The 16,359-nt window shown below is 45.8% G+C and overlaps 1 protein-coding gene across 1 annotated transcript in view; it reads right to left on the bottom strand.

Moving 5' to 3' along the window:
- LOC108796770 (protein farnesyltransferase subunit beta-like) overlaps nucleotides 1-16,359 on the bottom strand; it is a 76,134-nt gene that overhangs the window by 54,128 nt on the left and 5,647 nt on the right. Inside the window, exons 2-3 of the mRNA XM_018568293.1 lie at nucleotides 14,037-14,101; nucleotides 1,575-1,647 (exon numbers count right to left, since the gene is read on the bottom strand). Of these exons, the coding sequence (XP_018423795.1) occupies nucleotides 1,575-1,647; nucleotides 14,037-14,101 (138 nt within the window). The remainder of the gene's footprint in view (nucleotides 1-1,574; nucleotides 1,648-14,036; nucleotides 14,102-16,359) is intronic.

Here is a 16,359-nt window from a genome sequence, read left to right as displayed (position 1 = left end):
CTGAGCGTTTGTAAATAATTGAGGACATCATATGTTTACTGTGTCCCCAATTATGAATGAATGGAAAGTGATCTACATCACCTGCTGTTCATTCATGATTGTGGACATGGTACAATGCATCAAAACTGGAGCAGACAAAAATTGGAGCAGCTGTGCACAGCAACCAATCAGCTTCTCCCTTTCATTTCAAATCTTAACTGAACAAACTGAAGAGAGAAGCTGATTGGTTGCCATGGGCAAGTCTGCTCCAGTTTTGATAAATTTCCCTCACTATCTCCACGTTATGAATAAACAGGAACACTCAGTATAGATGCTTCCTGTTAATTTATAACAGGTGAAGCAGAAAACTAGATTGAGTTCTCAATCTCTTTTCCTATTTTAAAAGGGAAATATCAGAGATCTGTTTAGACCCCTAAAATTTCCCCAAAGCCACCAAAAGGAAAAAAAAAAAAAAAAAAAAAAAAATTTAATAAAAAGATTTAAAAATAATATAATAAAATATTGAAAAAAATGGGAAAAGGTTAGGGGAAAAAAAGCATTTTTTTCACTTATTTTCAGTTTTGAAAATGTAATTTCAGTGCACCTCTAATATTTACCTGGCTAAAAAAGAAATACAAGTTTAATTTTTTTTTTCTTTTTAGCATGTACATAAAACAAACAGAATACAGGCAGTCCCCGAGTTACATCCGACTTACATCCGACTCCTACTTACAAACGGAGGCTATTACTGTACAGCAGGGGTAATTGTAATGCTACCGCGCTCGTGCTGACGGTGAGTGCCCGCCTTTTTCGATCGGGTTCATAGTACTGTATGTACATTACAGGAAGATGGCTCATGTTAGACGTGCAGAAAAGTGCCGCCCACCTCTTCTTCCGGGTGACTGTGAGGTTTTAACTGCTGTCTGTATCCTCATTAGAAATATTTAATCTCACTTCCTGTCCTTGAGACAACAGGAAGTGAGAGGAAATCTACCCTTGGAAGGGAAATCCACTCCTCTAAGAGTTATCATGGAAAAAGATGTCTCCATTGAAGCCTTATCACCAATCCTTGTTTCCATAGTAACCCAACATTTTCAAAATCCAATTGTCACAGAGACAGAAAGTGAGGTGAAATCTTCTGAACCGGGCACACACAGCAAAACAAACTTTACATGCGTTACTATGCTATCCAAAACATAAAATACAATTTGGGCTGGAGTTAAACTTAAAATACATTAACTTTTCCAACTAACATACAAATTCAACTTATATTCAATATACTGGTAAATTAATGTTTGCAAAGCTCCCGAGAATATTCTTGTGATGATGGGAAATACCAGTTAGATTAGTATCAGATGAAGGATACGCTAGGTGGAATTTATCAAAACTGAAACAGACAATTTTATTTTTGGCTGCTCCAGGTTTGATAAATTCCCCTCTATGTGTATAATTATTTGAGTTTGTCACTGATGTAAACATTTATGACATAGTGCACAGGTTTACATAGTATGAACCTATTAAAAAAATTATAAATTTAACTTCTTGCTAAAAAAGGTATAGATTTTATGACATAAGCACTTTCAATGGTTGATTACCTCATAGGAGTCGGAGAGGTGCTGTAAGCCTTTTCGCAGGTAGTGGGCATGGAGCTCTCTCTCCAGAACAAGCCTGTAAGAAAACACAATGCAGTTCTGGTAAAAGTAAACCAGTTATTATGATAAAAATATGGAGGCGACTATTGCAGACTTCCTTCTGAATAAGCAAGTTTTATATTTTTTATTATGGGGGGGCAGAATGTGGTGAGAGCAGGAGGGGGGGGTGAATAATGACAGCAGGGGAGGGCAAAAATGGGGCAGAGCGGTGAGGGCAAGGGAAGAGGAAGAGCGGTGAGGGCAGGGCTGGCTGGGCAAAGGAGTAGTGCTGGTGGGGGGGTAGTAGTGAAGGCAGGGGTGGATAGTTGGCCAGGAAGGATGGGTGAGGTGAGGGCAGAGGTAGACGGGCAGAAGAGTATTAAGGGCAGGGGTGGGTGGACATAATTAAACTCATATTCTCCCCCTCCCCCCCTTGGGGGGACGGTGGTCAGACGGGTCCCACGTCAGTGTGTATTTCCAGACGGTCGGTGTCCCCCTTCGCTTTGAAATGGACCTCAGGGAGTTGTCATACTGTTGATATGTATGTGTTGCCATTATAGGCTGTGCCCTGCCTATATTCGCTCCGTACCTCACTTTACCAATTTACAGCCTCTGCCACTGCGCTCATGCATAGGGTAGATGTAATAGTGGTCCATGAGGCCCAGGGGATCATCTCCTGACTTCCGGCTATTCCCGCCGGGAGTCTGTTTAAACTTGTAAAGCCGACTGTCGGCTTTACAACAGAAGCGATTCTGGCGACTTACCTGTCGCCAGATCGCTTCTGTGTCCCGTAGAAGGGGCCGCTTCTAGTGCGATCTGCACTTCAATAGCTTATTTCCAGTATAAAGGTGACACTGGGGGTCTTTTGGACCGCCAGCATCACCTTAAAGAGTACCTGTCACCACCAGCTGCTATCACATGGGGGGGCTTGTAAGCCCCCCCATGTGATAGCAGTCAAACTAAAGTTTAAAAAAAAAAGTTTTTTCAATTAAAATTCCCCCGCCCCCATGAGCACGCGCGTCGCCGCGTAAACATTGTTGTGTTTTGGGGCATTTAATTACATTTTTCAATAAATGTTGGGGTTTAATAAGGAGTTGCGCTTATAGTGCGCAACATAAAAATTTGCAACTACCACCATTTTGTTCTATAGGGTCTTGGCATTCAGAAAATATATAATGTTTGGGGGTTTTAAGTCATTTTCAGGCCTAAAATATGGAATATAACATGGGTGCAAAAAATGAAGGGGTTAAAGTGTTTAAAGACTGGACTGTCAAGACGAAAATCTGGGTCTGAACGTGCGAATTGTGGCCGTCAGCGACTAGTCAATGTTAGGGCAGAACGGAGAGTGGCAAAACTGGTACAAGACAACAGAAGGGCAACAGTGCAGTGTCAGATTCCTTGCATCACCTTTCAACATCTCGTGGAGTCACGAGGCGGCCCAACAAAGTACTGATGGGGTGGTCATAATAATCTGGCTGTCTCTCTTGGTCCTCTTCTCTACCCCTTTGTTTTCCCTTACCTCTCTCAGCTTCTTCTCCATTACTCTGCCCTCCCCCTTCTCCTGTACCTAACTTCCCAAGCTAGGGGTCCGGGCGGACTCCGATCTACTAGGCCACTGTCATGGGGCCTCTGCTTGTTACTTCTCTGAACATACGAGGGCTTAATATCCCAGAGAAACGTTCCAGACTTCTGTCTGATCTTAGGCGATCACGCCTACCCACGCGACCCACTTCCAACATGATAAAGTCCTGAAACTCATCAATAGGGACTTCTCATGGTCATACAACTGTCCCTATCCTCTCCAAATCCAAAGGACTGAGTATACTGCTGTCTAAGGATGTCCCGTGGACCTTTGGGAGTCAGTTGCTGGAGGTTAGCGGAAGGTACATATGCTGGAGGTTAGCGGAAGGTACATACATAGGTGACACCTAAGGTTATTGGAAGGGGAAATTAGGCAACACTTGCCAATGTATACTTCCCGAACACAGACCACTTGGGGTTCATGCAGGCTCTGGTAACACGACTTTTGGAGTTTATGGAAGGGGTCTTGATTATAGGGGGGAATCTTAACTTCCCGATGGACCCGCTCTGGGACGTCTCGACAGGGACATCTCATCTTTCCTACACCTACTTGAGAAAGCTGAAGGCGGAATTTCACCTTCTCCAGCTGGTTGATACCTGCCTTTTGCCACCCTAAAGGGAAGGACTTTACATAATTTTCTGCTCCCCACCAGATGTACTTCCGCATAGACTACCTGTTTGTGCAGCACAAGGACCTCTCCCCGATATGGGGGCCATCCATCGACAGTATCTTACGGTCTAACCATGCCCCCCTGCACCTGACCCAGGACATGCTGGTCCCGAGATCTCCCTGTTCGTCTTGGAGACTAAATTAGTCACTTTTGCAGGACCCGGTAGTCACGGCCGACAGATACAGAAATTAGCCTTTTTTACCACCAATGCCCACGCATCTACCCCCCCATTCATGATATGAGAATCTAATAAATGTGTCATGAGGGGGATACTCATCAAACATGGCACGGAAGAAAAGGGTAATGACCTCTAGGGTTTTGTTCTTGCTACATCGCCTTAGGGTGCTGGAGGGGCTGCACAACAGATCCCAGGCTGTGGCCGCGGGGGCGGAGCTCACAGAGGTTCGGATTGAACTGAATGATCTTTTCTTTAGGCGAATCAAGGGCAGACTGGCTAGGGGTCGTAGGACTCTATACGAATATTCGGACAAAACGGGGAAATTGCTGTCTAACACTCTCAGGGGATCTCAGCGCAGGCCATGCATTTCTCATGTGGTTACCTCCTCTGGCCGTAAGGCGATGGTGTCCTCGGATTTTGTGGCTGAATTTAAAACATACGAGTCTCTGTACAATCTGGGGTCAGAACCCTCACCCTCTAGTGGGCAGTCGCCACGGTCCTCTATAATGCAATATCTCAGAGTATCCGGGATGCCGTTGCTTGCGACTCGATAGGAATTGCATGGAAATTCCGATTCAACCGGAGGAGTTGCGGTGGGCACTGAAATCCGTCTGAGCGGGGAAGGCCCCAGGGCCAGATGGCTTCACGCTCTCTTATTATAAAACTTTCTCAAATGCCATGATGGGTCCCTTCCTGGCGGCCCACAATGGTATTCTGACAGGTTCTTACCCCTCCAGCATATACTTTGCATGCCTGGCTTACAGCGATCCCGAAACCTGACAAAGATCACACCTCCTGCGTCAATTACCGTCTCATTGCACTTCTGAATGTAGATCTGAATCTATTCGCCAAAATTATGGTCAACAGGTTAATGCTGTTTCTTCCCCAGCTCGTTCATCCGGACCAAGTTGACTTTATGCCGGCCCACGAGGCCAGGGACAACACCACCAGAGCCCTCAATGTTGTTCACCAGGCCAGGGGGTCAGGGACCCCAATGATATTGCTATCCATGGACGCCGAAAATGAGTGAGCTGGGACTTTATGTCTGAGGTTCTCCGGCACATTGGCCTGGGGAGGAACATGGCCTGGATCATGGCATTATACTCTTCCCAGTCAGCACCGGTCCACGTCAACGAAACCAGATCGCAGACCTTCCCTCTAACTAATGGGATACGGCAGGGGTGCCCCCTGTCCCCCTTAATTTTCGCACTTACGTTAGAACCGTTCCTCCACACAGTGCGGAACGCCACAAACATCTCGGGGCTGATATCTCCCACGGGGGTCCATAGGGCTGCTGCGTACGCGGATGATCTCGTTTTTTTTCATCCCAAATCTAGACAACTCCCTTCCCAACTATTGGAGGACTTATCTACCTGCGGCCACCTGTCCAATTTTAGAGTTAATCTTCAAAAATCGGCGGCCCTTAATGTCACCGTGCCCCCGGAGGACCTTGATATTCTGAAGCCTCAGTTGCCCTTTCGCTCATATGACAAAAAACTTCAATAAATGAAGCTTTTGCTATCTTAAAAGGATTGGTGTGCTGGTGACATTTCTACATTTTTGCTGACATTCGCGGCGCCATCCGCGGTCACTGCGAGCACCCCCCACTACAAGGGACATATCGGTAAGGAGTGCGACAAGGATAGTACTTATTACTTATCAAATCCATGGGCACATTCATACCTAGAGACTTAGATGACATCTATTCCACTAACTTTCTTCCGCTTATGAAAAAAATTGCCCTCGATCTCAAGGCCTGGCGCCTCCTTCACATTACATGGTTTGGCCATTGTGCAGTGGTAAAAATGAACTGTACCTTATGCAAGCTCTATCAATCTACCCGTTCACTTTTTTAAGACTTTGCATGGCGATATCATCTCGTTCAAATGGGCAGGCAAAACTCCCCGCTTGAGCAGGCGTAGCCTTTGCCTTCCCAGGGATAGAGAGGGGGTGGGATTTCCGGACCTTTCTAACTATTGTTCAGCTATACACCTGTCTCGGGTCCTCGACTGGTGCCTCCATCAAGAGGGCAGACCTTGGGTGGCGTATCTTCCACCTTCCAATTGAGGGCCTCCCATGGCTATCCTCCCCCCCACCCAGGGAGGTTCAATCTCACCCTCTGGTGTATGCGACCCTCAGGGTGACACGTAAGGTCATGGGAACCTCGAACCTGTCACCGCCCCCTTCGCTTCTGACGCCTGCCCTCGGGGATCCGGATTTCTTCCCAGGATCTGACAATAGTTTTATGCGACGTGCCCTTCTTTGTGCTAACAAATTCTGCTTGTTAGACTTCAGGCGACTCGTGGACTGGATGGCACTCCGGTCCATACAGGCACTCACGGAACCCCCCCTCCCCCCATGGATTTCTGGGATGCCCTTCCGCTGCAACACTTTCTTAGGGCTGTCCCGAATGAGTCATACCTGGATAGGCCACTGACAGTATTCAAACAACTGTGTGTGGGTAGTCTTCCTGCCCGCCATGCGGTATCTCAACTCTACAAACTATTGCTAGACCCAACCGGTGGCTCACCCTTACACTTCCTATGAAACTGGGAATCAGAACTACAGTGTACTTTCACGGACAGTGAAAAAGACACTATCCTTGCGATGCCTTTCAAAGCATCCCTAGCGAGCAGATACCAGGAGGCGGGATACAAGTTTTTGACGCACTGTTATAGGATCCCTTAGTTGTTACATAAGATGAACGGTTCGATCTTGGAGATGTGGCAGGACCTCGAGTACGATGCTGCAAGTATTTCGGCTTGCCCTGAAATACAACCCTTCTTGGAGCGGGTTCTGTGGATTGTGGAGACCCTGGCAGGGGCAGACCACAGGGATGACCCGTTCGGCTTCTCTGCTTCACCTAACCCCACATCCGATTTCCAAATATGAACACTCTTTAACACACCATCTGTTGAATGCTGCCAGAGCGTGTATACCCCTGAAGTGGCGGGACCCCCAACCTCCCATGTTGTTGTGTTACATGAAGCAAAAAAAAAACAATGGTAGGTGCAATACTGTATATTCCAGTTCACATTCAGAAGTTCTGATGGGGCCACACATTGGTCAAATTTCAGCCAGGTCAGCAGCACAGGTCAGGGCTTTTCCCCATAATTCTCCTTAGGGTAACGGGAGGACACAAACTAGCGTCCTCCCGTCACCCTAGGCTGAGTATATAGGGAGCTATGGCTCGCGGTATACTGAGACGCCGTAGCTGAAGCGGATCCCGACAATTGTGCCGGGATCCACCCAGCTGCGTGAGTGACAGCTGGCTCTGCCTATCTAGAGGCCGAGCCAGCTGTACCCGCCCCCTCCCCCGTCCGTTCCGCCAGTCAGCGCTGGCAGATCGGAGCGGGGAGGGGGGAATCCAGCTCCTCCCCTGTCACGGCAGAGAGCCGTGACAGGATCGAGAGGTGAGCGAATACCGGTATGTGTTCGCTCACCTCCCGATCTACTGAGCCGACCTGTGACAGTCTCATTGTCACAGGTTGGCTAGAACTATGAGGTGAGTGAAAAGCACTCACCTCATAGTTCTCCTTTAAGCAACTCTGTGGATTTCCAAAGCAAATACAAAGAATGCTCCCTGCAAATGACAATTAAGAATTTGGGAAGTTTGAGTTTTGCGGTGTTCAAGTGATACAGCCACCCTGGCACATATTTTAAATCCAGATGTGGCAGATGTCTGATCCCTGCTGTGCTCAATGGTTCCTCCTGCCGGGGCCTACATCACTATTGTGCCTCGGAATGACGAAAGAGTCGTTGGGAGAAACAATGGCACACAGTGGGGGAAAGAAGCATAGGACACTGCCAGAAGCTGAGCATGCTGAAGACTCTGCGAGATGCTTTACATCTTAAAACAGTGGAGTTTGGACTCATTGCCAGCATGAGAGGTAAGTGTTCACAGTCTTCTAGGGGACATTCACTGTTTTGTTTTTTTGGAAGCAACAGTCGCTTTAACTCCAGGCACCAACTTAATATAGATTTACAATACATATATGGGAGCCTTCTTGAAACAAAAATCAGGTCGGCTAGAACTATGAGCTGAGTGAAAAGCACTCACCTCATAGTTCTCCTTTAAATCGTAGAAAATATTTGGGGGGCTGTTTTATCTGCCAAAAAAGTAATTTTGTCCAGTCAGTCCCAAGATTTACACAGTCCTGCTAGAAAGCTCATATAGGTTGGCGGCTTCATCTTTATATTTTGCAGTTAAGCAATACAGCTTGGTCACCTCCCTGCCCCCAGAATATGATTGGACAACGAACGAATAGCAGTTATCTGATACATACACCTCTCCCCTTCTGTTATGTTCCTTGTCAGCACATGTGCATGCAGCAAAGCCTGACTGCCCCTCCTTCTGGTCTGAGTGCTGCTGTATAGGAGATTACTGGAAGCTGATATTAATATAGACACAGCCATTTACATGTATTCAAAAATACATTTAATGATTTAGTGTACGTGGCCAGTCATATAGGCACAAAGTGACAGGACGTACACTGTACGTCTCCCGTCACGAAGGGGTTGAATATTAGGGCTGCAACATTTAAATCGATTAAATCTAAGTCTAACAATCAACTAATCAATAATGAGAATCGTTGACAACGATTCTCATTATCGATTCCTTGATTGTTAGACTAGTTGCAGCCGCTGCCACTCTCCTCCTCGGTTCTCCTCCCCACTGGTGCCAGCTGCAGCGGTCTGTGTCCCTTTCAATCACAGCTGCACTGCTCCGATTGCATTGGCAAAGGCAGCGGGGACAAAGACTGCTGCAGCCGGCACCAACGGGGAGGAGAGACCCCTGTGCCTCTGCATTACCCCGCTGGTGCCGCCGTTTCATCAGCTAGAGGAGCACCTGAAGGAGAACTTTCTCATTCAGTTCCCTTCTTAACACCAAGTAGTGGGCGGGTGCAATAGCCAGCCTGCTATTGACTATTGCAATTTAAATTAGCCAATAGCAGGCCGCCTATTACACCCAGCCACTGCCTGCTGTGTTGACATTCACCTGCCTCAGCAGCCGAATCCAGTGAAGTGGAATGGTGACACTAGGAGTCTAAAAGACCCCCAATGTCACCTTAAAGAGAACCTGTCACCTCAATGTGCCATTACATAGGGGCTTGTGAGCTTCCAATGTGATAGCAATGAGGTGTTATAAAACAAAAGTTAAAAAATTAAATTAAAAATACACTCCAAAAAATGTACAGTCCCCAAGCCTGCAAACGCGCGTATACTTACAGAAACACAAGTCGGAAGCACGTACATAGAAAAACGACAATTGTGCTACACATGTCAGGTATCACCACGTGTGCTGGAGCGAGAGCAATAATTCTCAGGCCAATATTCATGGCTAACTCAAAACTGATGACTTGGCTTTTATAAAGAAATATATTATATATCCATTCAAAAATTGGGGCGCCTGCCTTTCCACGCACATGAACTTTAATGGCATCCCAGTCTTAGTCCGTAGGGTTCAATAGTGAGTTGGCCCGCCCTTTGCTGCTATAACAGCTTCAACTCTTCTGGGAAGGCGTCCATAAGGTTTAGGAGTGTATCTATGGCAATGTTTGACCATTCTTCCAGAAGCGCATTTGTGAGGTCTGATGTTGGACGAGAAGGCCTGGCTCACAGTCTCCGCTCTAATACATCCCAAAGGTGTTCTATCGGGTTGAGGTCAGGACTCTATGCAGGCCAGTCAAGTTCCTCCACCCCAAAACTTGCTCATCCATGTCTTTCTGGACCTTGCTTTGTGCACTGGTGCGCCTTCAAGTTGGAACAGGAAGGGGCCATCCCCAAACTGTTCACACAAAGTTGGGAGCATGAAATTATCCAAAATGTCTTGGTATGCTGATGCCTTAAGAGTTCCCTTCACTGGAACTAAGGGGCCAAGCCCAACCCCTAAAAAACAACCCCACACCATAATCCCCCCTCCACCAAACTTTACACTTGGCACAATGCAGTCAGGGAAGTACTGTTCTTCTGGCAACAGCCAAACCCAGACACGTCCATTGGATTGCCAGACAGAGAGGCGTGATTAGTCACTCCAGAGAACACGTCTCCACTTCTCTAGAGTCCAGTGGCGGCGTGCTTTACACCACTGCATCTGACGCTTTGCATATCACTTGTCGATGTAAGGCTTGGATGCAGCTGCTCGGCCATGGAAACCCATTCCATGAAGCTCTCTGCGCACTGTTGTTGTGCCAATCTGAAGGCCACACGGAGTTTGGTGGTCTGTAGCTATTGACTCTGCAGACAGTTGGCAATGAGAGAACGAAAGCCACTCTGCTCCTCCGTTCTCCACCCCACTGGTGCCGGCTGCAGCGGTCTGTATAGAATATTTATTTATATATATATAAATAATTCTGCTCCAGAATGTGTGTTGCAGTGCCATTAATGTCAATGGCTTTCCAAACGTACCTCCCGGCCGTAGTGTGATCACCTGCACTGGAACATGCGGTCCATCGCTCCAGTCACCTCACCCGCAACTCCTCACTATCGTCCACTCACAATATGTTTTATATTTTTTCAAAGAATACAAGACATTCTGCCAATGGAGGAGAGGAGGGAGCGGGGATGTGACATCATCTCTCCTCCTTCAAACACAGAATGACTTGTATTGCATGAAGCTCAACCCCGCCTCTCCCCGGCAGTAACTCAGCTCCCCCTCTCATCCCTCCTCCTAGTAGCAATTCAGCTCCCCCTCCCAGCAGGCACTCAGCTACCTTATCCTCTTTTTAGAGCTGCTTTAGGTCTTAATTTATTATACATTTCCACTTTAGTCTCCTTTCCAGAAGCGCGGATCATCCATTTCTCACTCAGCTACCCTTGCTCACCCCTCTGAGCATGCTCAACTCTCCCAGCAGTGACTGTTAACTCTGCACCCCCTCCCTACAGTGATTCAGTAGCCTATATGCTTTCTAATCTCTAATGTAAGAAGACAGCAAGTAGGGGGGAGCAATGCACCTGCTGAAAGGAGTGCTTCTGCTGTGAACTTTGAGTAAAACTGCTCCACAGTCCTGCAACTACAGAGGCTCATTAGGGCTGGTGCCGCAGCAATGGCTGTCTGCATTGTGCAGGACATCCCAGGCGTGCAATCCCAGGCCTGAGTGCTTGTTACAAATTTGTAAATACCTGAATTTCCATAGCCTGGCTACAGGTTGATCTAAAAGACTTAATAACATAACTGACATACGGGATGACTGCCAGGCAAATATAAAAGCAGCCTTTACTTCAGCTGCAGTCACTGAAAAGTTATTAAATGTACCTTATATATGACTGGTGTAATTATTAAAAACTACTGTTACTTGAAATCAGGATGGAAATGGAAAGGATGTGCCCGTCTGGCACTAGCTCACTATGTTATAGTCACCCCAACCTTTTCCGGGCACTGGGAATTAAAGAAGGAGGTATTTAGGCAGGTTTAAAGATGCCAGAGTGCAGGCGTGCCAAAGATGCGAGCATCACAAGTGTGGATGAACAGGTTTACCACTATTTTGGCAAGTAAAACAATTCATATGCATCTGTTTCAGCCAAAATTTTAATAGGTACTTTACCATGCAGAAGGAAACCAAAGGCATTTTCAAAAACCCAGGACTGCTGGCAACCTATCAAGATGCCCAAGCTGACAACCCAATAAGATGCTTGGAAGAAAGCGGATGACCCATTACCATGCCTGAAAGAAAGTTGACAACCCATTTATCTGCCCAGAAGAAAGCGGACAACCCATTAACCACTTGAAGACCAGGGTGTTAAACCCCCTTCCTGGCCAGGCCATTTTTCAGGGTTCAGCGCTGCTGTACTTTGATTGACATTTATTCCGTCATGCAACGCTGTACTGAAACAAATGTTATACAATTTTTCAGATAGAGCTTTCTTTTGGTGGTATTTAATCACCACTGTGGGTTTTTATTTTTTACTATAAAACACAAAAAAAGTACCCTAAATTTTGGGGAAAAAAACCTGTTTCCCTACAAAATGTTATGAAACATTTATTGTCACCCCAATTTTTTGGTAAAATATCAAATACGGGGTCATGTCGGGTAAATAGACACCGAACATGTCAAGCTTTAAAATTGCGCACGTGCGCGCCTGCCCGCAGGAAGAAAAAAAAAAAAAATCACAGAAAACGACCACAGCCAAAATTGGCCAAAGGCAACGCTTTAAACGCTTTTACCGCTCATTAGTTTAGTGTTATCAGTAATTAATGGCCCTAAAATTATTGCTCTCCCTCAGACATGTAACAATTGTCGTTCTCACACATAGGCGCACCCGACGCATGTTTGCGTGTGTATGTGAGGGGGCGGGGGACTTTAAAAAAAAAATGTGTTATTTTACATTTTTGTGACTTTTTTTATGCTTTATTTTTTTTTACACTTAACTTTATTGCTATCACATAGGGGGCTAAGAAAACCCCTATGTGATAGCCAATTCACATGGCAGGTCCTCTTTATGGAGACATCAGGGTTCTCCAAGAGCCCTAATGTCACGTAGGGACCCCCAGAGAAGCTGCTGAAGCATCTCACCAGCATTTGTAACCGTAAAATGACACTGAATGCCGGAAGTGATGTAATATACATCACTTCCTGCATTAGGGGACCGGAGAGGAGATCAATGGGAGAACGTGTACTGATCTCCAGTAACAGAGTTGCCGTGCCGGTCACAGCCGCACTGGATCTCAGGACCGGCAGCGGTACAAGGGGGTGGGGGGGGCAAACACCTGCTGCTACTACAAGCGATCGGGCGTCTAAAGAGACGCCTGATCGCTTGAATGTAAACAGCCATCGCTGGCTGTTTACATTGCTAACAGTTTACCCACTCTTGTGCGCGCTGAGCGCCGCACACGAGCGGGGGGAGGGGCAGGACGTCTTAAGCCGCTCTCCCGCTCCTATAAGGCTCCTGTCCGGCCGTTCAGGAATGGCCATGGACGACAAGTGGTTAAGATGCCTAAAAGAAAGCCGACAACCCATTAGGGTGCCAAGAGAAAGCCGATAACCCATTAAGATGCTTGAAAGAAAGCTGACAACCCATTAAGATGCCTCAAAGAAAGCGGGCAACCTATTAAGATGCCTGAAAGGCAGACAACCCATTAAGGTGCCAAAAAGAGAGTGCTGACAACCCATTAAGGTGCCCAGAAGAAAACCAACAACTCATTTAGATACCAGAAAGAAAGCCGACAATCCATTAAGATGCCCGCGAGAAAGCTGACAATCCATTATGATGCCCGGAAGAAATCTGACCACCCATTAAGATGCCTGAAAGAAAGCGGACAACCCATTAAGATGATAGAGAGAAAGTGGACAACCCATTAAGATGATGAGAGAAAGCGGACAACCCCCTTAATACCGTTGGTTCGGCCACATCTGGAGTACGCGGTCCAGTTTTGGTCGCTGGTACTGAGAAGGGATGTCCTTGAACGGGAGAGAGTCCAGCGGAGGGCAACAAAACTAATTAGGGGAATGGAGGACCAGAGCTATGAGACAAGGCTTCTGACCTTAAACATGTTTACGCTGGAATTAAGGAGATTAAGGGGGGATGTGATTTTCATGTACAAGATGTTCAATGGTGACAGCAACATTGGCAACAAACTGTTTGAGATTAACTCCATTACAAAGACTAGAGGCCACCACCTAAAGTTGGTGGAGAAAAAATTCCAGCACAATGGGCGAAGAGGGTTCTTTACAGTAAGAGCGGTTAAGGTCTGGAACTCACTGCCATCGGCAGTGATTTTAGCCAAGAGTGTAGATTTGTTCAAGAAACGTTTGGACAATTTCTTGAGGGACCGTAATATCCAGGGATACCAGTATCCCTAAGAATGAGATGATTTCGTGGACCTATATGGGTTGGACTTGATGGACGTATGTCTTTATTCAACCCCAAATACTATGTAACTATGTAATATGCAAGAGAGAAAGCTGACAACCCATGAAGATACCAGATAGAAAGCGGACAACCTAAGACATCAGAGATAAACTTGACATAAGTATTACAATAAATGTCATTACTTACTGAAAGGCCCCGTGGCTATCCTTGATGGCAGTGAAGATGGCAGCTACAGAACTCTCCACTTTTTTCTGCAAGTAATAAAAATACATCAGCCTTAAAAATGTATCTCCAGACAGCCACTTAAGCATCCATCTGAGCTTCACAAGAGGTTTTGCACCGCATTCCGCAAAACAACCAAGCACATATCAGGGGTGTGGAATTCCTATCGCCCGATGCCCAGGACATGCAGTTTCGGGCGCCAGGCGAGTAGTTTTTTTGTACATTTAGCCCTGCTCCGGACAAGCAGAGCTAAATGTACAGTGGGAAGCCGCTGCTCGTTTTTATACAAGTGATCTGATCTGATCATTTGTATGAAACGAGCAGCGATCTTGTCTTTCAGACCCCTAATGTCATCTAGGGACCCCGAAGAAGCAGAGATCTGCTTCCCCAGCTTCTTCTCCCGCCTCTAAGAGCCGGAGAATGTAAACAGTGACACTGGAAGTGATGTAGTCCAGTGTTCTGAGGAAAGATCAGCAGCTGGACATATTGCGGCCCAGAAGTGGTTGACTGAACAAACTGAAGAGAGATGCTGATTGGTTGCCCTGGGCAACTGCTACAGATTTATCTGCTCCAGGTTTGATAAATTCCCCTCAAATGGGGGGAATTTAGCAAAACTGGAGCAGACAGATCTGGAGCAGTTGCCCAGGGCAACCAATCAGCATCTCTCTTCAGTTTTTCCCGGATGACGTTTGGAAACGAGACAAATAAGCCGATTGGATGCAGTGCAGTTTAATGCTTATTTGCAAATAATAAAAACAGTAGCTGCCCTTCAGTATACAGGTATGATATACCAATTTACACGAAAGGCTATACAACCCAATGTTCCCTCCAGTAGGCATCTGTGCCTTTTCAGCACACACAGAGGCTGGAAAAAAAACAGTCTGATTACAAACTACAACAGCAAATATCACCCAACATGGAAAATGCAAAATTATCTATGAAAATATTTATCTATGAAAATGATTCAGGAAAAATAAAAACAGTAGATAGGTTTACACGTTGCCATCAATAAATAATAGTACCAGTAATAGTGTGCCAGTAGCCCACATACTGGATACACAGAAAGAACAAATACTTCTATACAGGATGGATAAGAATGGCCTCTATACAATAAGCACCCACATTCTGCATGCTGACACTCTCCCCGAGTATAAACTGCTAACAAAGGACAAGCCTTTCATTGTAGTTTTCCCAACTGCAACAGCCAACTTAGCATATTTCTTTTGCATAAAACATTAATCACATGCGGATCTCTGGGAAATGTATTTGAAAAGGTTTTTGGCATACCTGTGTAAAAAGCCTCAGACTGAAGCTGTCATGATGTGAATTTCCAGTTGCAAACTGGCTTTGTAAAGCAGAATCTGATCATCTGTGCTGTGCGCAACATCACTAACTCAGAACTAGCATGTAGTCAATGGATGACAGCATGGGACATTCCAGCTGGGGTCACTTCCAATAGGATTTTGCTACACATCAGATTCCTTTTCATGTGTACCCGTCATTCAACCTTAGAAACTCTGTACAACAGGCTCAACAAAATTTGAGTGCTATGTACAGGGCTTGAAAAATGTTAGGGTGTCTCACCAGTCAGTCAAAAATGTCACCAGTCAGCATGACCGGACTATAGCCTTGCAATTTATGTTAACATTTTTTGGGGACAGATAGAGCTTTCTTTTGGAGGTATATAATCACCACTTGGGGGGGGTTATTTTTTACAACATAATGAAAAAAGTACCGTAAATTTAAAATAAAAAAAATGTTTTCCCTTCGTTATGTTATAAAACATCTATTCTTACCCATATTTTTGGTAAAATATAAAAGACGGGGTCACGTCGGGTAAATAGACACCAAAACATGTCAAGCTTTAAAATTGCGTGCGTCCGCAAAATCTCAAAAAAACGACCACACTGAAAATTGGCCATAGGCGACGCTTAAAACGCTTTCACCGCTCATCAGTTTAGTGTTATCAGTAATTAATGGTCCTAAAATAATTGCTCACACTCCGACGTTTGCGGTTATATGTAACATGTGCGGCACCATCGTTGTTTTCGCACGTAGGCGCACCCGACGCATATCTGCATGTGTATGTGGAGGGGCGGAGGACATTAAAAAAAGAAAATATTTTCACATTCATTTTAATGCTTCTTTATTTTTATGATTCTTTCATTTTTGTATTACTTTTTTTTGTTTTACACAACTTTATTGCTATCACATAGGGGGCTAAGAAGCCCCCTATGTGATAGCCAATTTACATGACAGGTCCTCTTTATGGAGACATCAGGGGTCT

The sequence above is a fragment of the Nanorana parkeri genome, unplaced genomic scaffold (assembly GCF_000935625.1).
Source record: "Nanorana parkeri isolate BGI_ZX_2015 unplaced genomic scaffold, ASM93562v1 scaffold1168, whole genome shotgun sequence".
NCBI classification, from domain to species: Eukaryota; Metazoa; Chordata; class Amphibia; order Anura; family Dicroglossidae; genus Nanorana; species Nanorana parkeri.
This window is presented reverse-complemented; position numbering and strand designations above follow the sequence as displayed.